Below are 24,959 nucleotides of genomic sequence, written 5' to 3' on the forward strand. Positions count from 1 at the left end.
GACGAGATTTCGGCATTCAGGGCGGGTCAGTTTTCGGCTGTGGGCGGGCATAAGAAGAGGAACGAATGAGTCTGCCGGATTATTACCATAAAAGGCGCAAAATCTTTGGAGACCGGCATTTACAGTCGGAGGAGGAGTTTAGGAGAGGGGATCACGGCAATGAACTTTTGACAGCAGCAGCCACCGTGGGATGTGTAGAGTCCAATAGGTGAAATGCTGTTGACAGTTTCCCTTTAAGGGGTTAATCGGCGGGGATCACCGATGTGTTCCGGTCCCATTGTCTTCTCTCAGTACTGGCTGCTCTTAGCAGCCTGTACTAAGAGATACCGGGCTGAGGGGCATACCTGTGCGCTCCGTTAGGAGAACACATCAATTAACAGGCTGCAGGCACAAGGACCAGCGCTGTTAATTTACCCCCCAACCAGACAAAGTGATTGATAGATTTTCCTGTATGCAGGGAGAGCTGTCAATCACACTATGGAAGCTGGGAAAACAGGACTCAACTATGAGCCGAATACTAGGACAACAGTCAGTTCACTAAAAAGCGGATTTCAAACAATTGGCAAATTATCCAGGCCAGATCATCCCAGACTTCAGCCCAAGGGCAGAACATAAGAGGCTAAAAGAAGGCTTGAAGAAGCCCAGAGTTTCATCACGAGACCTACCTGTAGCTGTTGATGTAAAAGAGAATGAGTCTACGATAAGAAAGAGCTGCACAAATTAGATCTACATCGGAAGGGAATATATCAAAAGATTTACGCCAATTTTCTGTTGAAAAAACCCACACATTTTGGTGCCCACTATAGTTGCGCTGCAATTTGCGACTTTTCACTTTTCTCGCCACTTTCTGAAAGATAGATAGATAATGAGATAGAAAGATAGATAGATAGATAGATAGATAGATAGATAGATAGAGAGAGAGAGAGAGAGAGAGAGAGAGAGAGATAGATAGATAGATAGATAGATCAGTTTGTCAGCCACAAATATAGTGCAGTGTAATATTTCCCTTTGTCACTAGCCTTTTCAAGCACATTACGCATTGTTATCTGAAAATTCAGGTTTATTATACAAACTCTCACTATTTAGAAAACTCTATTATATTACAGACCTGTCAATCGATCAGAATATTTCTGAGAGCTGGAAAGTGATACCGTACATGACTGCTATACAATAATCTGCACACAGTGCGGTGTGTAATTACAGATGAAGTGACTGCTTGTCTTTTGTCTGTCTTTAGTTTACAGCTTTTCAGGAATGAAATGATTGCGTCATTTAAGGAAATCCATGTGTGAGCAGATGGTTTCCCCCTCTTCATTGAACCGGTATTTTCAAGGCAATAGATGGAAATCTGTGTGGGACCCTGATCGCATACCTGAAAATGTAGGACTGACTAGAGGCAGACATGAGAACCGTTTGACCAGGGTCAAGATTTGCAACAAATCAGAGTGATTCACATGTTGGAGAATCAATGGAGGTTCTCCCCCTAAATTTATCCTTTTTTATATATATGTGTATATATATATGTGTATATATATATATACACATATATATATATATATATATTTATATATATATATATATATATATATATATATATATATATATAAAAGAATAAATATTGGAGTCTGAGATGTGCAATTCAAACAGATGTCAAGCAATGGATTTCTTCATCTTTACTTGACAGTTCAACATATTTTATATATATATATATATATATATATATATATATATACTGAAGTTTAGCACAATCTTCCAGTTACCCCAATAATGTGCCTCACATGTAATCAAGAAAGCAGAGTCATAGGATCAAGAGATCTTCACATTTGCTGCTTGAGTAGGGGTATGTTCACACGCTCACTCAAAAACTTCTGAAAATACGGAGCTGTTTTCAAGGGAAAACAGCTCCTGATTTTCAGCCATTTTTTTAGCAACTCGCATTTATTACGGCGTTTCTTCATTTCAATTAGAGGCAGAGGCGTTTTTTCCCATGAGCGGTTTTTACAAAAGTACAGTAGCGATTTATTTAATAAAAATAAAAAAAAGTTCCCCATCTGGACAGCCCCTTTACCTATATGACAAATAACGCGCACATACCAATGACATTTGGTTTGCAATGAATTGCATGTCTCATGGATTTATTTTGACTATTGAAATAATAGCGTCATCAGAAACCTCAACTTTCTACACAATAAACAAAACATCAACATTAAATCAGGTCTCATATTGCAACACAGAATTCATGTAGGAATTTGGGAAAAACATACGACAAAGAACAAATAGTAACATAAAACCTTGCTTTTCATCCAGGCTAATTCCTCACATTTATTTAGCATTCCATATATACAGTATATATAAGAAAACGAGCTCTTTCCTGCAGACAGAAAGATCTCAGGGTGCATAGATTGGCAGAATCCCACAAGTCAGGTAAGTATCTCATATTTTTAAATCCCCATAGATTTCACTTTTATTCCTTGAATTGCTTTTTTTATTAATACCGTTCAAAAGTTTGGGGTCACCCAGACAATTTTGTGTTTCCATGAAAACTCACATTTATATTTATCAAATGAGTTTCAAAATGACTAGAAAATATAGTCAAGACATTGACAAGGTTAGAAATAATGATTTTTATTTCAAATAATAATAATAATAATTTTCTCCTTCAAACTTCGCTTTCGTCAAAGAATGCTCCATTTGCAGCAATTACAGCATTGCAGACCTTTGGCATTCTAGCTGTTAATTTGCTGAGGTAATCGGGAGAAATTTCACCCCATGCTTCCAGAAGCCCCTCCCACAAGTTGGATTGGCTTGATGGGCACTTCTTGCGTACCATACGGTCAAGCCGCTCCCACAACAGCTCTATGGGGTTGAGATCTGGTGACTGCGCTGGCCACTCCATTACAGATAGAATACCAGCTCGCCGCTACTTCCCTAAATAGTCCTTGCATAATTTGGAGGTGTGCTTGGGGTCATTGTCCTGTTGTAGGATGAAATTGGTTCCAATCAAGCGCTGTCCATAGGGTATGGCATGGCGTTGCAAGGAGTGATAGCCTTCCTTATTCAAAATCCCTTTTACCTTGTACAAATCTCCCACTTTACCAGCACCAATGCAACCCCAAACCATCACATTACCTCCACCATGCTTGACAGAAGGCGTCAGGCACTCTTCCAGCATCTTTTCAGTTGTTCTGCGTCTCACAAATGTTCTTCTGTGTGATCCAAACACCTCAAACTTTGATTCGTCTGTCCATAACACTTTTTTCCAATCTTCCTCTGTCCAATGTCTGTGTGCTTTTGCCCATGTTAATCTTTTCCTTTTATTAGCCAGTCTCAGATATGGCTTTTTCTTTGCTACTCTGCCCTGAAGGCCAGCATCCCGGAGTCGCCTCTTCACTGTAGACGTTGACACTGGCGTTTTGCGGGTACTATTTAATGAAGCTGCCAGTTGAGGACCTGTGAGGCGTCTATTTCTCAAATTTATTATATTTAGGAAGTAGGGAGAAAGGAAAAGAGTTGTGGTTCCTATTAGAGATAGAAAACAATACATTTTATTAATATATTTAGTTTAAAATATTTCTAAAATGTTTTTCTCAATGTAGGTCAATTATTCAGCATGGTTCCCCATAACTCACTTTGTATATATAAATAAGTGAGGGTATCAGCAAAATCTCTATTTTGACTGTCTATTTCTCAAACTAGAGACTCTAATGTACTTGTCTTGTTGCTCAGTTGTGCAGTGGGGCCTCCCACTTCTCTTTCTACTTGGTTAGAGCCTGTTTGTGCTGTCCTCTGAAGGGAGTAGTACACACCGTTGTAGGAAATCTTCAGTTTCTTGGCAATTTCTCGCATGGAATAGCCTTCATTTCTAAGAACAAGAATAGACTGTCGAGTTTCACATGAAAGCTCTCTTTTTGTGAGCCATTTGGAGAGTTTAATCGAACCCACAAAAATTCCAGATTCTCAACTAGCTCAAAGGAAGGTCAGTTTTATAGCTCCTCTAAACAGCAAAACTGTTTACAGCGGTGCTAACATAATTGCACAAGAGTTTTCAAGTGTTTTCTATTCATCCATTAGCCTTCTAACACAGTTATCAGACACAATGTACCATTAGAACACTGGAGTGATGGTTGCTGGAAATGGGCCTCTATACACCTATGTAGATATTGCATTAAAAACCAGATGTTTGCAGCTAGAATAGTCATTTAGCACATTAACAATGTATAGAGTGTATTTCTGATTAATTTAATGTTATCTTAATTGAAAAAAACTGTGCTTTTCTTTCAAAAATAAGGAAATTTCTAAGTGACCCTAAACTTTTGAACGGTAGTGTATATACAAATTCTTGTAGCGTTGATTTTGATCATTGGTATCACTAAATCCAAATTCAAAAGGGCTTTCTCATAAAATCCACCTCTTTCCAAACACCCGATTGGGCAATATCAATGTTATAAAGAGGCATTCTCCACTTTGGATCTCTTCTACAATCCAAAGTGGGGGACAATTAACAATGAGTAGCTCTCTTTTTGGTGGACCTAGCCCATCCATGTATCACATGGTCAATCATTCAATCATGATGATAATTTTAGTTGTATTAATTTACTAATTTTACTCACCCTTATTTTCACTAGGAACAGCAATCACCCAAAAATGATCCATCGTACTGTTTTCCTGCTCTTCATTATTGCTCATATGTCCGCCTCTCAATGGTGTAAGTTATGTCACTGAAAATGATTTTTTTTTTTTTTACAGTAGCTGTAAATTGTGTAAGGTCAATCTCTCTTATCGTACTTCATAAAGTCTGAAATTACAATTGTGCTGCAGTATTGGTCACCAGAGGAATATCTATTGCACTTCTCTCAGCGTTTAACAATAAGAAAACGTTTTAACAAATTAAAGGGGTTGTCTCATGTAGGCAAATACTTCCTATAGTTCCTTTAAGGGGATATGGACATCATAGAGGGGAGTCAGATGTGGCTTTCCCCGGTAATACCAGCTGATCGCCCAGGATTAGAGAAGCTGGATACCCGGCGATCAGTTAATAATTGGGCAGCTTCTTTTCGAAGGTGACACAACCTCTTTAACTATTCTATAAGGGAATCAAACAAGTATCAAAAATGTATTAAGGATTGTAGATTTAGATTTTTTTGGATGACTTTCAACTATTGCTTTTAGATTATGAAAATTTTACTACGACAAGTCATCCTAACTGTAAAAACAAAGGTAAGGAAATAAATATGAATGTGATATAATAGGCAATTTTTTTTACTTTAAAAATGTGAATAAACTGTTTTACTTCCTTAGTCTTGTAATAGCAATGAATCCTAAGGTTTAATGCCCAAATTTCCAATAAAATTTCCAACTTTGGGATCCAGTGACTTTACAATGTCAAAGGTACATTGTGTGGCACCAAATCACTATCTACATAAATGTCCACATCTGTAGGCCCAATGCACACGGACGTAATTTGATCCGCAATTACAGACCGTAATTGCGGATGAAAGTACGGACACATTAATTTCTATTGCCTACGGACACCTTCCCGTATTATACTTTATAATGGGAGCACGGCCCGCAAATGCGGGTGACTGTCCGCGGCCATCCGCTGCTGGCCGTAGCCGTAATCACGAACCGGGATTATTGCTATGGCTGTGTGCAGGAGACCTAACTGGTGCTAATCAAGCATGAAATGTTAACAAAGTCAAAATATTTCCTGTAATTTCCCCCATAACAGAGTCAGCCTACGTGTTTTCCAAATGCAGGCAGCTACATAACCTATAACGAGAGATGGACAAATTTCCCGAAATTTGCCTTGGGGCCGATTCTACAGAATTAGCTGTCCAATTAGATTCAGTCTGAATACATTTGCTTAGATTCGCAAGTGCCACAATTGCCCTGTCTGACTCTCTGATGCCTTCTAGGACTTTATCCGAGTTAGATACAGTCCTAGTAGACATCAGAGAGTCAAACGTACTCACCTCCCTTGGTCTCCAGTAGTGATGAGTCCCTGCCGGCCTCCTGAGACAATGTAGTTTTCTACCAATAACCTCATAACATAGTCGTCTACTTTGTCTTATTAAACAATAAGCTACAGTGTCCTCATAACACTGCCTGCCACGGTGTCCATAATAGTATCAGCCATAAAGTGCCCCACAAGATAACCAGCTGCATTGTCCCCATAATGTGCTGGGCACATTGCCACTGTTCTATTATAGTGGCAATCTCATATAAAATATTAGCCCCTATACTCCAAAGATTCTCTTCTCCCTCAATAGGATAAAATTCAACATAAGAGATATTCAGCGGTTACTCCAATATATATTCCAGACAGAAGTTATCTATGACTTATCACTTAAAGTCTGCACGGACGCATAGTTCTGAGACGCTGGAATATTGCCTAGATTATGGGACTGTCCAGCCGATCCAGGATGCTTGGGAAATATAAAATTACTACGTAGAGAATTTGCCATAAAGGAATCTAGGTCGGTCAGTTTAAAAAAGGTTGCAGGGTACAGATAACTATGGCGCAAGGGGGCAATATCAAGCTGCTTATTGGTTATACAGGTTACCAACTGGCATCGTCCTCAGCCACAACTGTTACAGACACAGTCAAGCACGGCAGCTTTAGCGGGGCTAGGTAAAATCCTTAGGCAATTTACTCACCTGGCATACAACTTTAGGTAGATCACCTTAAAGAGCATTGTGGTTTTGTTTCTGAAATTGTAGCCATTGATCATTCATTACAAAAAAAATAACTGTACCCCAATTAATCTAATGGATTATTTGTATTGCAGAGGGAACCTCTTTTACATTGATAACAGACAATCTGTATCCTTGGTATTATGAATATTCAATTGAACAACTTGTCAGTCGTCTCTCACAAAAATTTCCTTGTGTTCAACGGCAGTATAACTTAATCAAGGTTAACAATTCAGGTAAATATATAGGGATCATGTAATATCATCATGAATTCAATATAACTATAACCGCTAGATTAAAAGTTAAGTATCCAGCTGCAGCTTAGTATATATCATAAATGAAATATAACATCAAAGTTTTAACTCTGGCCAAAAACAAGATTCCAATATAAAGAGGAAAATTTCTTTTAAAAAAACCTTATTAAAGTATTCTGAGTTAATTGCGAGATTTTCCCCGTTCAGAACCGTTATCAATTAGCCGGAAGGGTGACTAGAGAGAGAACCTCTCACTCTGGAGGACCCAGTCCAAATGTGCATTACAAAGTCAGCCTGTTATTTTAAATTTCTACTGTGTAATACATCATTTCCCCTGTAGTAGTGCTGTAGAGGATTTGAGCACTTGCTTCTGGGTTCCCCCAGATAACTGTTGATTTCTGTAGGTCCCAGTAGTGGAACAACCTGTGATCAGCTTATCTCTGGTGGCCCATTCAAACAAAAAAAGACAGTTCAATGTGGACAACCCCTTTAAAGAAGGACTCCCACAAGTATATAGCTTCTTCCAGCATTATAGGTCTTCCTAGCTGGTAGAGCTTTCATCTCCATTACGTATATGTGGAAAAAAGAAAGTGAAAAGCCTGAGCTAAAATATATCTATACTTATATTATTCAATCCACTTGATATTTACAGTGGCCCTAAAACTAGAAGAGTGAAACAAGCTAAAAGACAAAGGCGGCAAATTTATTAAGACTGGCGTTTCATACATGAGTCTTAATAGAAGGAAAAATTGGAGTAAAGTGCGACATATATATATTAACAAGTGAATGCCTCTTAATAAATGTGTTGCATCTTTAGGCTGGGCCGTGGTGCAACAATTGCGGCCAAGCGCCATATATTACCCCACGTCACCCAGAAAATATAGAAACACATACTCACCTCATCGCTTTTCTTATCTCCTCTGGGTCCCTTCTAAAGCGGCTCATACAAGGTCTTGAATGCGAGTAACCTCAGGGCCTTATTTGTGAGGCAGCACCTCATCGTCATCAGTGCGGCGTCGCATACAATGTCATGATGCTGCCCGCGTCATATGGGTCATGCTGGAGTGATGAGGGAACCCGGAGGGGACAAGAGAAGAGCAGTGGTGAGGTGAATATTATTAATTTCCTTTTTTTTTTATTCACCGTAACTATCCAATGGGGGGGGGGTGTTAGTCTGATCGACGGAGGCAAAGTACGCGGCCTGGCGTGGGCCTTTATCTTGCTATGCTCCATAGAAAAGAAATCTACGCCAGAGATTTACACTATAATTTGTGCCAGTTTTCTAGCGTAAATTCGAATCAAATTATCGAGCTGCAGTGGACACACCACTTTTCACGAAGCCACGCCCCCTTTCCACAAAAGTGTCGAAGGTGGCGCAAAAAGCCCAAAATTCGCAATTTGCACAGAAAATTGCAACTTTTTGGCCCTTTTGCCAATTTTCTACACCAGAAATGTTGATAAGTTATACCCAAAGTATTCAAGGCATTTTCTATTTTATTTATCTTTTGTTCTTCTTATTTTTAGTAATTTCTGAAAGTGTTGCAGAGACAAAAGGGGAATTTGTAAGCAACATCAATAACTATGATTTCTGGGAGTATTATTACAGCTTTTCCAACTACTATTTTAGTAACGATTACTCCTATAAGCTTGACTTCTGCAACCAATCCATTTTACATGGACTCAAGAGAGCTCTGGAGATTTCTCCAAATGAAAGTTTTATTGTGACATTAAGCAGTGGATCTGTTATTGACTATGACAATACTGAAATCTTAGCAGAGATTTACCGGCTGCTCAATGAAAAGAAATCTCAGGTTTGTAACCAAACGACATTGACTGTCAAACATATTCTTGTCTTAAACCACTTGAATTACGTTGTATGGATATTTGGTTACCAGTTTACCATGTTACAGGTTCACAAATGCACCGAACACCGTATTTACAGCCTGTAGGCACAGATTTCTAGCGCTGAGGCTCCACCCACCGTAAAGGTGTTGTCTGAAATTAGAAAAATATACTTGTTTTTTTCCAGAAACATGACCACTCTTCACCATGAACTGTGTCTGGTATTGCAGCTCATGCCAATATAAGTGAATGAGCCTGAGCTGCAATGCCAGACACAGCCCAGAGACAAGAGTGGCGCTGTTTCTAGAAAAAAAAAGCAAATTTTTTTTGTAATCTAGAACAGCTTCTTTAAATTTGACCATGAATTTTCCCTAAATATCACTATTGAGGTTCTCCATTCAAGCTTTGAAAATACATTGGGTTAAATTTATCAAATTGGAGCAGGTGCTCTTGGCAAACAGTCAGATTCCAGCTTTAATTTTCAGATGTTTTTTTGGAAAATGAAAACAGCAATCTGATTGGTTGACATGGACCGTTGCTCCACTTTTCCTTTGCACCTTTCCTTTCTTTTCCCTTCTTTCAATTATAATGTCGTAGTAATATTCTGCTTCTAGCTCTATACCCATTGTGTTAGAGCATATGCTGAATGCATTCATAGGCAGCCATTCCCCCAACATTTGCCAAAAAAGTGCCCCTTTGGCAAATACCGGAGCCTATTGGCGATGTATGCCGCTGTATGCCTATATAGGGGCACATATCTCAGCCTTCTGACAGAGAACGCAGAAGCCGTCAGTCCATACGGAAATAAAAAAACCTTCCCTCAGGTTTTCTCTGGTATATAGATAAAGTGTACACAACCAAAGAAACCTGGAAAAGTTTCGGTAGATATAAGAAATCTTACCAAACACTTGATTATTTATTAGAGCTTTAGTGCTCAGTCCATCCATCATGGTTAGTTTTATTTTTTTGTAGACCTCTGATGATTACAAATAATAGAATACACTTTTCTGGGAAAAACCTGCAAAAAAAAACCCCAAAAAACTAGGTAGTTCTTTACCTGCCATAGAACTATAGTAGGTATGAAGGCCAATCATCGATCATTACCAACCACAAGTAATATTCCAGATTACAAAATTGATGCTTGGTTGAAGGAAAATTTGGCACCTGCTACCTCTACTTCTGTCCCCTTTAGGATATGTAGGCTGTATCATATTACAGAGCACTGCTGATCTAGGGTAAAGTAGGGGGTGGTATATCGCGGATGTTTCTGGGTGAGCTCTGTGGTGGTTTGGTGATAGATGTAGAACATGACTGATCCAACAAAATGTGGCTAGGGTTGTTGCAATTTTTTTTCCTTGTGTGAGCCTGACGTGGGGCCTCATTCTTATTTGTTATAGAGCCTTCTGTAAACCTTTGTAAAGAACATCACCTCTATTTTATACTGTAAAAAGAAGAGTAATCCTGTCACACTCTCTCTCTCACTAAATTTCCTAAAAACTCCTACTAAATTATAATATCTGGAATATTCCTACATCATAACCTTTAATAATTTATTCATTCATCATAAGGTCTTCTTCATAAACTACGACTTTTGTTCATCAGAATTACAAGAATATGTTTTATATGACATTGCAACTCGGAGTTTTGGATATTATTCTAAAATTAATATCTTCAGTTTATCGGAGGTATGTAATATATGGTGATTTAACTATTCAGCCAAGGAAAGTTACAGTCATCTTATTTACCCTAAGCGACTGCTATAAGGGTATGTTCGCACGCACTAATTACGGACGTAATTCTGACGTTTTTGCCACGAATTACGTCCGAAAATAGCGCCTCAATAGCGTTGACAAACATCTGCCCATTGAAAGCAATGGGCAGACGTTTGTCTGTTCACACGAGGCGTATATTTACGCGCCGCTGTCAAATGACGGCGCGTAAATAGACGCCCGCGTCAAAGAAGTGACCTGTCACTTCTTTGGCCGTAATTGGAGCCGTTATTCATTGACTCCAATGAATAGCAGCGCCAATTACGTCCGTAATGGACGCGGCGTTCAAGCGCCTGCACATGCCGTTACGGCTGAAATGACGGGGATGTTTTCAGGCGGAAACATTCCCGTAATTTCAGCCGTTACGGACGCCCTCGTGTGAACAAACTCTTAGGGATACATTATGTTAAATGCGAGAACTGCTGTTTGTTAGTGGCTCTCCACTCTGTGGTGGGAGACCTCTCTCTATGATGTCCATATGCCCTAAACTGGCATCTATAAATGGGATGTTGAGAAAGCTCCTTTAGGCCATGTTCACACAGGGCGGATATGCTGTGTAAAAGTACACAGTGTATCCATGCTTGAACCGACAAAGAATTCCGCCACAATATTCTAGAGCAATTGTTCAGGTGGAATCTCCGCAGCGGAAACCAGTGGTTCAAAAAAAAAAAGTTTATACTTACATTGTCATTTATTTCATTTTTTTTTTCCATCTGAAATACATAACAAGAATTTACAACGATCTTATACAAAACAGAAATATACAAAATTTTTAATATATAAACCAGATTTAACCTCCCCATTGAATTCAATGAGAAAAACACAAAACAGAAAAGCAGCAATTCCAAAGCGTAAATTGACATGTTACGGATTGAAAAAAACCTGCAGGTTAATTTATAAAAGTTTTTCAGCTGACTTTTCCGCAGAGTGTGGATGAGATTTGTTCAAATCTCATCCACTCTGCTGCCACTGTAATACGCTGCACATTTTTCGCATTGAAATCCCTTGCAGAAAATCCGCTTTGTTTGCACTACATGTAAAAATGCCCTAAAAGTGTATAAATGCCTCACTGGAGCCATCAGCAGATGAAGCCCGTTTTTCACTAAATCTAAACTTAAATCTATTAACAGAATACAGGCTGCCATAAATAGCACCAGTCTTCAGGACAACACCAGGATGTTTTACTCAGAAATTTGTACTCATACTCAGTTATTATAGAAACTGTCCTGTGGCTAAGTTAATGGATTTCCATGATTAAATTATATTAAAATATTGATATTCATAAAACTCCCTAATATATTCTATATAGTTCGCACCTAGTGGTTATGGTGCAGTATTCTTCTATTAGACTTAAAGTGTAGTTAAACGTTCGACAAACTTCTGTCATAGTGACATGTCAGAAGTTTGGATTGGTGGGGGTCCGAGCACTGAGACCCCCACCAATCGCTATAACGAAGCAGCTGAAGTGCTCGTGTGAGCGTTCAGCTGCTTCGTGTCTGTTTGCGGAAATGTATCGATGTACGGACTCAATACAAAGTCTATGATCCAATACTACAATACATCGGCTTTCCGGAAAAAGCCGAACAGAAACGAAGCAGCTGAGCGCTCACAAGAGTGCTTTAGCTGCTTCGTTCTAGCGATTGGTGGGGGTCTCCGTGCTCGGACCCCCACCAATCCAAACTTCTGACATGTCACTATGACATGTCAGAAGTTTGTCGCACGTTTAGCTACACTTTAAAGAATATAACAACAGCTCATATATAAGTTACATCTAAATGTTATGCTTTTTTCGAAGACATTCATTTGTAAACTGCCTGAAGAAGGAGCCTGTGTGCTCTGAAAGCCGCATATAGAACTTTTATGGTTAGCCAATAAAGGTATCATACCTTCTATACTTTTGTCTTTTTTGACACAAAAGTATTTAACATTGCATAAAGTATAGAAGTTATCAATTAAAAGTATTGCTGCATCATCTATGGTTGGAAACCAACCTGGCCTAATGTACCATTGGTGTATGGCCAAACACATTGGCACTGGATGAATATGCACCTCGCTGGCTGCATCCAACTAGGAACATTTATGTCATTCTTGTTTAGAAATCTACAAAATCTACCACCCTACATCCATAAATATATTTACTGTGTGTGAAATCTAGATGTCAACGAGCAACCAATCTGCAAACCAGTTCCTTATAGACGTTTCACTCGATTTTACAGGTTTTCTTTGGTTTTGACTTATTTCTTTTTAAACCTTTGGACTCTGTGCGCATCTTGAATGTAGGCTTAAGATCATTCAGTCAATATCGAGAGGAGTTTAATGTTACACCGTCTTTTTTCTTCATGATGATTACTACGAATGGTAATGGAATCTTCAACTTTACCGATCCTGATGGTGAGTATTCTAATATTAAAGGGGATTTGTTAGGTCTCCATTGGTATCTATCTGAGAGCAGTACAGGAAAGTACTCTGTTTTATATATAATTTCCTATGACTTGATTCTGTATTTACATGTAAAAAGCTAATTTTCTTATATTTAAATCAATGATACTGTTTGGTTGAGAGGGAAGGGCCCGCAAAACGATAGGGCAACCAATGACTCAGGGCACATATGCTCTCAGATCACCATGCATGTAGCTTCCCAGATACTATTACGCATTAGTGGTACCAGGGAGGTTATAACATTACTAGAATTTGATACCAGGGTTAAATTATATTAATGGCAGTGAACACCAGGTGAAAAGTCATATCAATCAATATAACAGGGTTTTCCCATGAGGCAGATTTATTAAGACTGGCGTCTATATGCCAGTCTTAATAACCAAGTTGCAATTTTGTCTCTTAAATAAATGTGTCACACCTTTCTGCTGGCCGTGCGTCACAATTGTGACAAGTTAAGTGCCACTATTGTGGCGTAACGTCCGTGGCCCATCCACCCACACCCTCACATAAAATAAAAAATATACATACTCACCTCACCGCTTTACTTCGCTTCTCTTCTCCCCACCCAGTTCCCCCGGCACCCTCTTCATGCCACGACTCATACAAGGTACTAACGCTGGCCAGTGACAGTACCTTAGTCATCCGTGCTATATGTGACGAAGCACTGATGACGTTGAGTTCTGCACGTCAGTACCTTGAATGAGCAGCATCATGTAGAGGAAGCCGGAGGGGATCCGGGAGGAGAATCGAAGGGGACGAGAGGGGAGGTAAGTAAAATAAATATATATATATATATATATATTTGTATTATTTTTTTTATTATTATTTTTTTTTTTTTTTAAGTGTCTGATAGAGAAGAGGGGTAGTCAGATAGTGGGGCAAGGTATGGGGCCCGGCACAGGCCTCTACTTTGCCCCCCCAGACTGAAATCTAGATTTCTGCTTTAATCTACTCCAGAAACTGGTGTATATTATAATAAAATTGTCAGGCCGCTGTAGCCCTGACGCTTTTTTGTGAAGTCACGCCCTTTCCACAAAAGTCTTGACGTAAAAAGGCCAAAAGTCCTTTTGCTAATTTTCTATGGCAGAAAACTGGTGTAGAAAGGTTGATAAATTCCCCACACTATCTTTTTTATTTCCTAACTTGCACCTTCGCATGACAAGGAAGCAACCCTACTTTTTATGCAACTGGCTAAAAAGACAAGATGTTTGTTGGCAAGTTTTCTTACTTTTTCATTTTTAGATAATTTTCATTTGTAATTTAACCAGTTGTGAATGGTGACATTAATAGTCATAATATGGTCAATAGGCCTCAGTTCTACTTTTTTTTTTCTATTATCCTTTTAGGACGCAATCCAGTGTTTGAGAAAAAGCTTTCACATATTACTGGTAAAACTTACCTTGTGAAATTACCCATTTCTGGTACATGGACACTAGAGATTAATTGTTATGGTTTTTGCTCCGCAAGGATATGGGGAATCACAGGTATGTTCTTAATATATTTTTCTATAAAGGACTGATCCAAAAATACTATGAACAACTGCTCAGTTGGTCACCTCCAAGGACAAAAGGAAAAAATTAAAAAGAAGACACCTTCTCCAGTTGAACCAAAAAAGGTTCAATCTCGAGCAACAAAAATGCTTCTTTACTGTAAGTCCTTATTCAGACAAACGTAGAATATGTCCGTGTCACGGCCGTTAAAACAACGGCCGTCACGCGGACGCATGTATTTCAATGGGACCGTGTGAAGGCTCCGTTGAAAAATAGAACATGTCCTGTTTTCTTCTGTTTTCATGGATCCCTCCGTAGAGTCAAGTCTATGGGGCTCCGTGAAAATGGGACCCGCACGGGGCAGCGCGGACGTGAAAAACTGCCATTTTTCATGTCCGAGTTTCCCCAGTTTCATCTGAATAAGGCCTAAGAGCAGTGAAGTTGCGGTATAGTTATTTCAGGAACCGGTTTTAGCAGACACAGCTGATCGCCTCACTAGTGGCTTCGATGATTTAGGCTAATTGGCCTTTTTCATGTCAGCTTGAAAAGGGTTAATTGCCAAAAACGTCGCTAAAGTATTTCTTTTACACTCGACATGATAATAAATGTTAAGCTTTAAAGGAACCCAGTGCCTTGGAAATCTCTTGTGGTTTGAGAATCTGAGAGATGAAGGCCTCTGGGTGATGAAGTCTCCTGGTCAATAGACCCTTTTATCTCACCTATAACCAGGCCATAGTTAACAAAGATTCTTTTTTCCCTATACCTTCTCTCCCTCCCCCGGTTGAACTTGATGTAAATATGTCAATATTCACCCATACCAAATAGGTTATTTTCCTGAAAGTTTGTTTTAACTGGGAAAGAAAATACTTTTTCTTCAAAGGATGTATGACAATAAATCTCTATTTGTAAGCAATAGCCTGAATGCAGTCAAATAAGGAATTCTAAAAATTAACTCATACCAAAAAATTGGTAAATGTAACTGGCCATTAGAGGATAAATTATTTCTGTGTCAGGGGTGGACATACCATTAGTGCAACCTGTACGACAGTCTGTCTATATAGTGTCTATAGCTCACAGTTACTGGTGTATTGTAATAGAAACATAAGGAGCGTTCTATGATAAGCTGTTAGACAGCAAGGGCCCAGCAAAGGGCCACATATATTGTTATTGCACAGGGATCAGGATTGGACTGGCCCCCCAGAGAACCAGAGGATCCTCCTGTGGGCCTAGGCTCTAACAAAATAATGGGCCTTAAAGGTCCAGCAGATGACAACCCCATTTGGAGCCAATCACTTTCCACTAGGATCTATTTCTTATGGGATGATTCACAAATTACCTATTAGACCTTCTTGATGATATATCCTGTGTGTACAATGATAACAACAAGGATTATGATGAAATAAAAAGTGGACATGTTATATATAGATCGAGGGTGGCCCCTCAAAATCATATCCTCTGGTGGGCCCAAGGAACCCCAGTCCGGCGCTGACAGTGACCCTCTACTGTTTGTGTCCACCCCTGCCCTATGGTTATTAATACATAAAAAATGTCCACTGAATAATTTATTTCTATATTTGCTTTGCAGGTTTGGAATCACTAGGTGAGTACAATATAATTATAATTCTAAAAGGAAAAACTCTAGTTGCTGTATATTCTTCTAGATTCCAAAAGTTTTCATTTTACTTTTAGAAAATTGTTCGAACGCTGATTGTGATCCACATGCCTCCTGTGAAGAGTTTGGAGGTTACCCGGATTGCACATGTACCACTGGATTCCAAGGAGATGGGTCAATCTGTCATGATATAGATGAATGTCACGACTATCGGACGAACTGTGCTGGTTATTGTACCAATACTATTGGTTCCTTCTACTGTTCTTGCTGGGAGGGACTTGTATATGTAGAAAATGAAGGTTGTGTTGATATTGATGAATGCCTAAACCATGACTGTGATCCTTTAGCTACGTGTAGAAATACATATGGATCTTACACTTGTACATGTCCTGGTGGATATAACGGAGATGGAAAGTACTGTGAGATTGAGTGCCAAACACCAACAATGTGTGATTCTGACACAGATTGTGATGTCCCTGTGGAGCCACCTGGCTGTTTGGACCCATGCTACAACTACACTGCAATTGATCAGTCATGGCGGCTTTCTAAAACCAATTTTGATTATTATTTCTGGTATCAATGTGATTACAGCATGTACGGTTGGTATAGATTTCAAGGTAGAACAGAACAGAGAATTCCAGAACACTGCTTGGAAGACTATAGTTGTGGGACACAAAGTCCATTATGGATAAATGGCACCCACCCCAAGATAGAAGATGGAACAGTGAATGCTACAGTTTGTGCATCGTGGAATGGAGACTGTTGTACCTGGACACACCCCATTTCGATTAGAGCTTGCCCAGGTGGATACTATGTATACAAAATCCAGCGCACACCAATTTGTTATTCAGCCTATTGCACCGGTAAGCAGTTAAATATAGACTTTGACCACATTCAATAAAAGTAGTATCGGATACATGCACATGTTGGAGAATTTGGTGTATAAAATCTGCATAAAACCTGCAGGTAAACACAGGTAGATCCACAGGTAAAATCCGCACCAAACAGCACTGGCACATGACCGAGATCAGGTCGTGAAAAACAGTCCATGTGTCGGCCAGATTTCCCAGTACATGTGAACGGGACACCTGGAATCATAGACATTTATGATGCTAGGAGTCTCTGCCTCCTGGTGTTCTGTACTGTATCATTTTGTTCAGTACAAAACAGCAGTTCTGTGGGGAGGCAGGGACTCCCTGCATCATAAATGTCTATGATTCCAGGTGTCCCGTTCACCTGTACTGTGGTTGGGCCGGGAAATCTGGCCGACACAGTGACCGTTTTTCACAGCCCGAACTCGGTCGTGTGCCAGAGCTGTAATAGTGCTATATTTAATGTGTTTTTTAGGTGCGGTTTTTACATTTTGATGCGGAAATAGATGCAGTTTTGTACTGTGAATTTTGGTGCTTTTTTTTTTTAGAAACTTGTCAGATAGAAATTGCAAGTGGAAACGCAAGATAAATTAACATGATGCAGAATTTAAAATACATACTGCAGGTCAATTTATGTGTGGAAAAATTCTACATGTAGATGAGATTACTTGAAATCTCATGTACTTTGCTGGTATTGTATTAAGCAGCGTATTTGCCACAGGAAAATGCACGCAGAAAATCCGCAAATTATATCGGTCGTGTGCACTCGGCCTAAAATATCTGTAAAATAACAATATATCATAATCAACTTGTAAGCAACATATTTACGTCAATTTGGATCCCGTCTTAAATGGTCCACATGTAATTCCTACATATAAATATAATTTAACGGACAATTCCATCTAAAAGAAATTCTAAATTGCCATTCAGCCAAGTTATAAAGTTATATAGGGGATGACAATGTACCACCATATAATCAGGCAGATTTGCTATTCATAATTCTGAAGTGACATCTTCTAAAGGATCTTTTATGGCGGCCAATTCCTGTTGTCACTGCTGTAAAAGAAAGAGGGAAAGAGAGTATTTCACTAAGAAATGACTGAAGAGAATTTTAATGACTTGCGCCAGCCACTCCATAAATAGGAAAAGTAAGTCCCTGATTTTTTTTTATTTTTTTTTTAAGCCTTTTAGTAATTTTGTTAACCATTTCCAAGTTTCCTATATGGTAAGAGATGCTGGATGACAAGCACAAATAGCGGCCCGGGACAAAATAAATATCAAAATGAAGCCTCCTACGGGTAAGTTCAAACAGGTCGGATACGCTATGTAATGCCCACAGGGAATTCCGACCAAAGAATTGCACCAAATTGTGGTGCAGATTTTTGCCCGGAATGACTTCTATGGAAATCCTGCAATGAAAAAAAATAATGGATATACTTACCATGGCGACGGGTCCCTCTAACGTCCTGGCGTCCTGACAATCTGCAGCCCTGGGATGACGTTTCATCCCATGTGACCGCTGCAGCCTGTGATTTGCTCCAGCAGTCACAGGGGATGAAACGTCATCCCTGGAAGCCAGCCTGAATGAAGAAGCACAGAATTCTGGGTAAATATAAGCTTTTCCGCGGCAAAAATCGGAACCACTGCTATTTGTTGCGGGTTTTACCTCCCTATTGAATTCAATGGGGAAAACCTGCAACAAAAAAAGCAGCGATTACGCAAAACCACTTGACATGCTGCGGATTAAAAAAAACTTACCGCAGGTCAATTTCTGAGGGTGTTTACTGTTTACGCTTATTATTTACGCAGTGTTTGGATGAGATTTGTTCAAATCTCATCCTCGCTGCTACTGTATTTTGCTGCAGATTTTCCGTAACAAAATCCATTGCGGAAAATCCGCAGTATTTACGATACTTGTGAACCTGGCCTACTATAGTACGTTCGCACCGTCACAACACTATTGCAAAGACAGCACTTATTCATTTCTATTTTTTCTAAGCAATGTAGGAGAGAGGTGTATGTTCCTCCCTCTTTTTTTTGCTAACATTGTGGGGCCGGTGGAGGGAGGAGCCTTGTGTAGGTCTATACCATCTTTGGGGTAGGGGGATGAGGCTAACTTGGTTTGGAGGTTCCTCTTTCATTGAGCTCCACAGCAGCTACCTTGGTTGCCTAATGGAATTAAAAGTGATTAAAAAGTCATGTACCCCAAAATGGTACCAATAAAAACTATAGCTTGTCCCGCAAAAAACAAGCCCTCGCACCGCTTCATCTACGGAAAAATTAAAAAGCTATGGCTCTCAGAATATGGCAACACAATTTTGTTTTGTTCTAATTATTTTTTCTTTGAAAAGTAGTAGTTATTCAAAAAACTGTATAAATTTGGTATATTAACCTGCAGAATAATGTTAACATGTCATTTTTACTGCACAGTAAATGCTGTGAAAACGAAACCCAAAAAACAATAGAAGAATCGCTGTTTTTTCCCATTCCACACCACAAAGAATTTTTGCAGTTTCCCAATCCATGTTACATTAAATGTTGCCATTACAACTATGACTCGTCTTGCAAAAAACAAGCCCTCATACAGCTATGTCGACTGAAAAATAAAAAAGTTATAGATCTTGGAATGCGACGATAGAATTTTTTTTTTTTAATTAAATGAGCTGGGTCTCCAAGGGGATATACTGTAGTATGTCCTTGAAAGCAGCCATTACAATGACCCACAGATCTTGAATATATATATATATACTGTACATATATACTAATACATGTATATTTGAGTGAAACTTTTTTATATTCATAGAATTGATTATTCAGTTCACACCGACTAAAAAAAATGTAAATCACGGTAACCTATTGCTTGAGTAACATTTTATCATAATGACTGGTCTTTTTGCAGAACCTCTTATGGCGAACCTAAACTGCTCCTCCGTTTACTGTAGCGCAGACGAAGAATGCAAAACTTTGGGTGCAAAATCAGAATGTCACTGCACAAATAACTATGATGCAGTAAATGCATTAGAATCAAGCACACATGCAAGTACGGATGTTATTTACTATATAGAATATATGCTAATGTGTTATTTTTTTATTTTTTTATTTATAACAATTTTTGTTTTTTTTATATTTTTTCAGATCACCTTTATCCAGATTTAATTTGCGGATCTAGCCAAATCAAATTGTCATATAGCAAGTGTGCATTGGAAGGAATGGGCTATGATACATCATTAATACACCTTAAAGATAGGACGTGCATAGGATTTGTCGGAAGAGAAGATATAAGTTATCTTCGAATTGAAATGTTGCCAAAAAGTGGATATTGTGGTGCAGAACTTAAGGTACGTAGATCGTAAAATATTAATGCAGAAGTAACAAAATTCCGGTTACAGTTCATTCCATGCTGAACAGGGGCATAACCACAACCATCGAAAAAATTGGAATGTGGCCCCATTCAACTGCGAAAAAAGGGTCTGCTTGCTTTTTTTCCGGTAACAGCGCCACTCTTTATTTTATTGGGGATGAAGTGCAATACCAGACACAGCCCATGGACAAGAGTTGTGCTGATTTTTAACTCAATCTATACCGGTGCCCACCTACTAACCATTGTGTACCACTGCATACAAAGTGAAATATTAAAGGGTTTGTCTAGGTTTTTTTCATACTGATGACCTATCCACAGTATAGGTCTTCAGTATATGATTGATGGGGGTCCGACACCCGGACCCCGCACCGATCAGCTGTTCCAGATCTGCTACAATCATTGCATTACATGAAATTGACATAAAGTATCAATAAACTTCTGCTCTTCTTCCTGGGTGGGACTTCAAACTCTAAAACCCGCAGTGGGGAGTAGAGATTTGTTTTTAAAAATACTCTTTGATGATACTCTTTTTTTAAGTAATAATTGGTTGTGCATAAAAGTTTCCACAACCTGCAACATTTACAAGTATCACGATGATCGCCAAAAATCTGCAAAGTGTCTTACAATTTTGTATTGTATATTCAGGTAAATAAAACCCATTTGAGTTACACCAACTCGGTGTATCTGTCTCAAAAATTTGACGGTACTATCCAAAGAAACCAAGCTATTGTGAACTTCTCCTGCTCTTATCCACTAAACATGGAAGTTAGTCTTTGGACAGCAATAAATCCATTTGTCAGGTACAGTAGTGTTATCTTTTCTGCAATTTAATTTATTTTCCCTCAATGCCGTATCAATAAGTAGTACCAATAGTAATAGAAGTCACTATTTGCCCAAAGAAAGTAAGATGAAGCTCAGCTATGATTTTCGGCTACGGGATTTGGTTAATTTTTCTAACTTAAACTACACGTATTTGGTGACGTGACATGATGATAAAACTATCATGAGGGCCATTTGTATGGAGCGTCGCTTACAGTACATTTTGTAGTAAAACAAGGAAAATTTTTGTAAACGGAGCAAAATTAAATCCAACTTTTACAAAATTTTGTGTCACTAAATAAGCTGTTCCAATAAAAATGGCATTCTATCACAAACTAGCACTTTGTATCACAGAATGAAATTTCTGTCACAAAATGTTAATCTGTTTTATACAATGGTAATTTGTGCCACAAATGTAATTCTGTTTATAAAAATCATATTCTGTGATACATAATTGTGTATTCTGCCATAAAATTATAAATTATTTCCTTTGTCTATATTTTCTAAATACTGAGCAAGGAACAATTTAAAGAGGACTGTCCCCTCTCATGACATGTCTATTTTAGTAAATACTTGTATTCCCCGTAAAATAACAATTCTGGAGGATCTTTCCTCAAAGCTCTGCGTTATTCCGTTCCTCTGTTATTCCTTCTAGAAGATTACGAATAAATTAACAACTGGGTGTTACCATTCTCCTTGTCAAACGGGTGTGTCCTTACACAGTCCCACTCTGTCAGCACTGATTGGACAGTTTCAGTCTGTGTAGGGGCACACCCCAACTGGTAACACCCAGTTGACAATTTATTCATTAATTTGTCGGAGGAATAACGGAGGAACGGCACAATGTAGAGTTCTAAGAAAAGATGCTCCAGAATTGTTATTTCATGGGGAATACTATTATTTACTAAATCAGACATGTCAGGAGAGGTGACAGGTTTTCTATAAAGACCACTGTAGTTTGACCAATCATGTTCATGCTTATTTCACAGCAGCAGCATCGGTCAACCCTTTTTACCACAATAAGAAGATATGTGCATTGAATAATCTAATAGACAGTGAGATTAAAAATAACTGACACAGTCACTCTGTTATTCCTCCTGGAAATACATAAATAAATTTAAAACTGGGTGTTACCATTCCTTGTAATTTTTTGACAAAATGCCATGTGCCTACACAGTTTAAAGCTGTCCAATCAGGGCTGACAATGTCAGACTGTGAGGGACATGACCCATTGACAAGGGAAATGGTAACACCCATTTGTTAAATTATTCAAGAGATTCCAGGAAGAATAACAGAGGAATGACACAATGCATTTCATGGGGAATATATAAAACAGACATATCAGGAGAGCTGATAGGTCCTCTTTAAGAAGTCGGTAATAATAAACATTTTATATACATACACGTAAATAGATGTATTGGCCAATAATTTATTAACTATTCATTTGCAGCTCGGTTAACATTTCGATAGGTGGAACTGGATTGTACTCTGCAAAGATGGCCATGTATCAAGATATTAGTTATTCAAGACCAATTGAAGGCTCAGATGTTTGGTTGAGTACAGACTCCATGTTGTATGTAGGCGTAATTGTGGAAGAAATTCAAGAATTCAGCTTTGCCCTGCTCATGAAAAACTGTTATGCCACCCCCCCTACACCTGACAGCGGGCATCCCGTCAAATACTATATCATTAAAGACAAGTATGGCATTTTTACAATTATTATATATGCCCAATACTCGGCTATGTACAAAAGTATTATTGCATCGTTACATATTATTCTTTCTCTCCAGCTGCCCCAACCGCAATGATCCCAGCATATCTGTACAACAAAACGGTTTATCTCTTCACGGCATTTTCCACGGGAGTTTTCCATTCAAGTTTTTAAATTTATTGGAAATTATGATCAAGTTTACTTACACTGCCAAATTAAACTTTGTGACGCTTCAATTGGAAGCTGCATGCCAGTAAGTATACATTGGACCATTTACTGTATTTGTAAAATATAAAATCGGACAAACTTAAAGAAGCACTTCGGACTTCGGACAACACTGCTACACTGAGAGGGTATATGGCCCAGAAACGAAAAGAATACAAAAAAACAATCTGTGTAATTTACCACCTATTCAGGTCTGCACTAGCCATAAGGGTATGTTCACACAGGCTATTTTCAGCCGTTTATTGGGCCGTAAAAACCCCCCCGGAAAATGGCTAAAAATGCGGGGGGCTGAACACCTACAAACATCTGCCCATTGATTTCAATGGGAAGAACGCCGTTCCGTTCCCACAGGGCATTTTTTACCCGGCCGTCTTTAAAAATGGCCACATAAAAAAATGCCTCGTAAAAAGAAGTGCATGTCACCTTTTGAGCCGTTTTTGGATCCGTTTTCATTGACTCAATAGAAAAACAGATCCAAAAACGGCCGTAAAAAAGGCTTGTTGATTAAAAAACGGCTGAAACTAAGGAGCTGTTTTCCCTTGAAAACAGATCCGTATTTCCAGCCGGTTTTTGTTAAGTGTGTGAACATAGCCTAACAAAGAAAGGCTATGTACACCTTTGAAAAAATGTGTATATATATATATATGTGTGTGTGTGTGTGTGTTCGTGTGTGTTCGTGTGTGTTCGTGTGTATGTGAGTTGTGCAACTATGTAATTACATTTTATTAAAAATTATGTTTTCTTTTTCAGATATAGCTGCTTCATATTCTGTATACAGAGAAGCTGTATCTTGCGCTGAGACCTGAATCCGTCAGGTCAGCGGGACTGACGGTTGCATGTCAGCGGGTCCTGGGAGTTTTTGACATGCCGATCGAGCAGTTATCGATCACATCTAAGTTCAGAACTTAGTCAGATACACATTTTTATTAACAACAAAAAATAGTTTTCAAAAGTGTACATAGCCTATAATATCTAAGGAATTAGTCAAAAGTAAAAAATATCTGTAAGATGTGTTATGTTTGGTTGCTATCATTATTACTATTATGTATTAGACCAGTGGTCTCCAAACTGCCAACTACAACTCCCAGCATTTTCAGATTGCTGCATACTGTTAGCGCGAGCTGGAGAGCCACGGGTGTGAGACCACTGTACTAGACCAATTGGTGTACCAGTTATGTAAATGAAAGCTGCAATAACATAAAAATAAGTGTGTACGTTGAAACATATTTGGAGCTCAGGGTGTAGCATTTGGGCATTTTTATCAATAATATGGGAGGATTTAACAAATTTTCTTTTTTCTTCTGGCATAAAAAAGTTGCAAAAGGCTCAAAAGTTAAGACTTTTGAGACGTTTCCGCGCTCTTGCCACTTTTCTTTATAAAAAATGTCCGGAGCTTAGTAGAAGGGGGAAAGCCATCTGCGGTCCGACTCATTTACTATGATTAACCCAAGAAACTGGCATTAGTTACATCTCACTCAAGCTTGTTTCCTATTAAACTAAGATATGCCAGGCTTAATAAATTATCCTCCTTAGGGCAGATACAGACGGACGTTGCGTTTTTGCGCACGCAAACAACGCTGCGTTTTGCGCGCAAAAACCATTTGACAGCTGCGTGTGTCATCCGTGTATGATGCGCGGCTGCGTGATTTTCGCGCTGCCGCCATCAGAGAGATGAGGCTAGTCGACGCCCGTCACTGTCCGAGGTGCTGAAAGAGCTAACTGATCGGCAGTAACTCTTTCAGCACCCTCGACAGTGAATGCCGAACACAATATACAGCAACCTGTTAAAAAAAAAGAAAAAGTTCGTACTTACCGAGAACTTCCCGGCCGTTGCCTTGGTGACGCGTCCTTGGTGACGCGTCCTTGGTGACG

The 24,959-nt window shown here is 38.9% G+C and overlaps 1 protein-coding gene across 1 annotated transcript in view; it reads left to right on the top strand.

The window, feature by feature from the left end:
* The window catches only part of LOC142656635 (uncharacterized), a 71,592-nt gene extending 47,749 nt beyond the window's left edge, over window positions 1-23,843 (top strand). The window contains 15 exon segments of the mRNA XM_075831561.1: window positions 5,170-5,217; window positions 6,789-6,929; window positions 8,472-8,758; window positions 10,358-10,474; window positions 12,775-12,949; window positions 14,344-14,481; window positions 16,073-16,087; window positions 16,177-16,962; window positions 19,871-20,011; window positions 20,107-20,309; window positions 20,978-21,132; window positions 22,602-22,850; window positions 22,942-23,002; window positions 23,005-23,115; window positions 23,838-23,843. Of these exon segments, the coding sequence (XP_075687676.1) occupies window positions 5,170-5,217; window positions 6,789-6,929; window positions 8,472-8,758; window positions 10,358-10,474; window positions 12,775-12,949; window positions 14,344-14,481; window positions 16,073-16,087; window positions 16,177-16,962; window positions 19,871-20,011; window positions 20,107-20,309; window positions 20,978-21,132; window positions 22,602-22,850; window positions 22,942-23,002; window positions 23,005-23,115; window positions 23,838-23,843 (2,633 nt within the window).
* Window positions 23,844-24,959: the final 1,116 nt, after the last annotated feature.

The sequence above is a fragment of the Rhinoderma darwinii genome, chromosome 6, assembly GCF_050947455.1.
Source record: "Rhinoderma darwinii isolate aRhiDar2 chromosome 6, aRhiDar2.hap1, whole genome shotgun sequence".
Taxonomy (NCBI): Eukaryota; Metazoa; Chordata; class Amphibia; order Anura; family Rhinodermatidae; genus Rhinoderma; species Rhinoderma darwinii.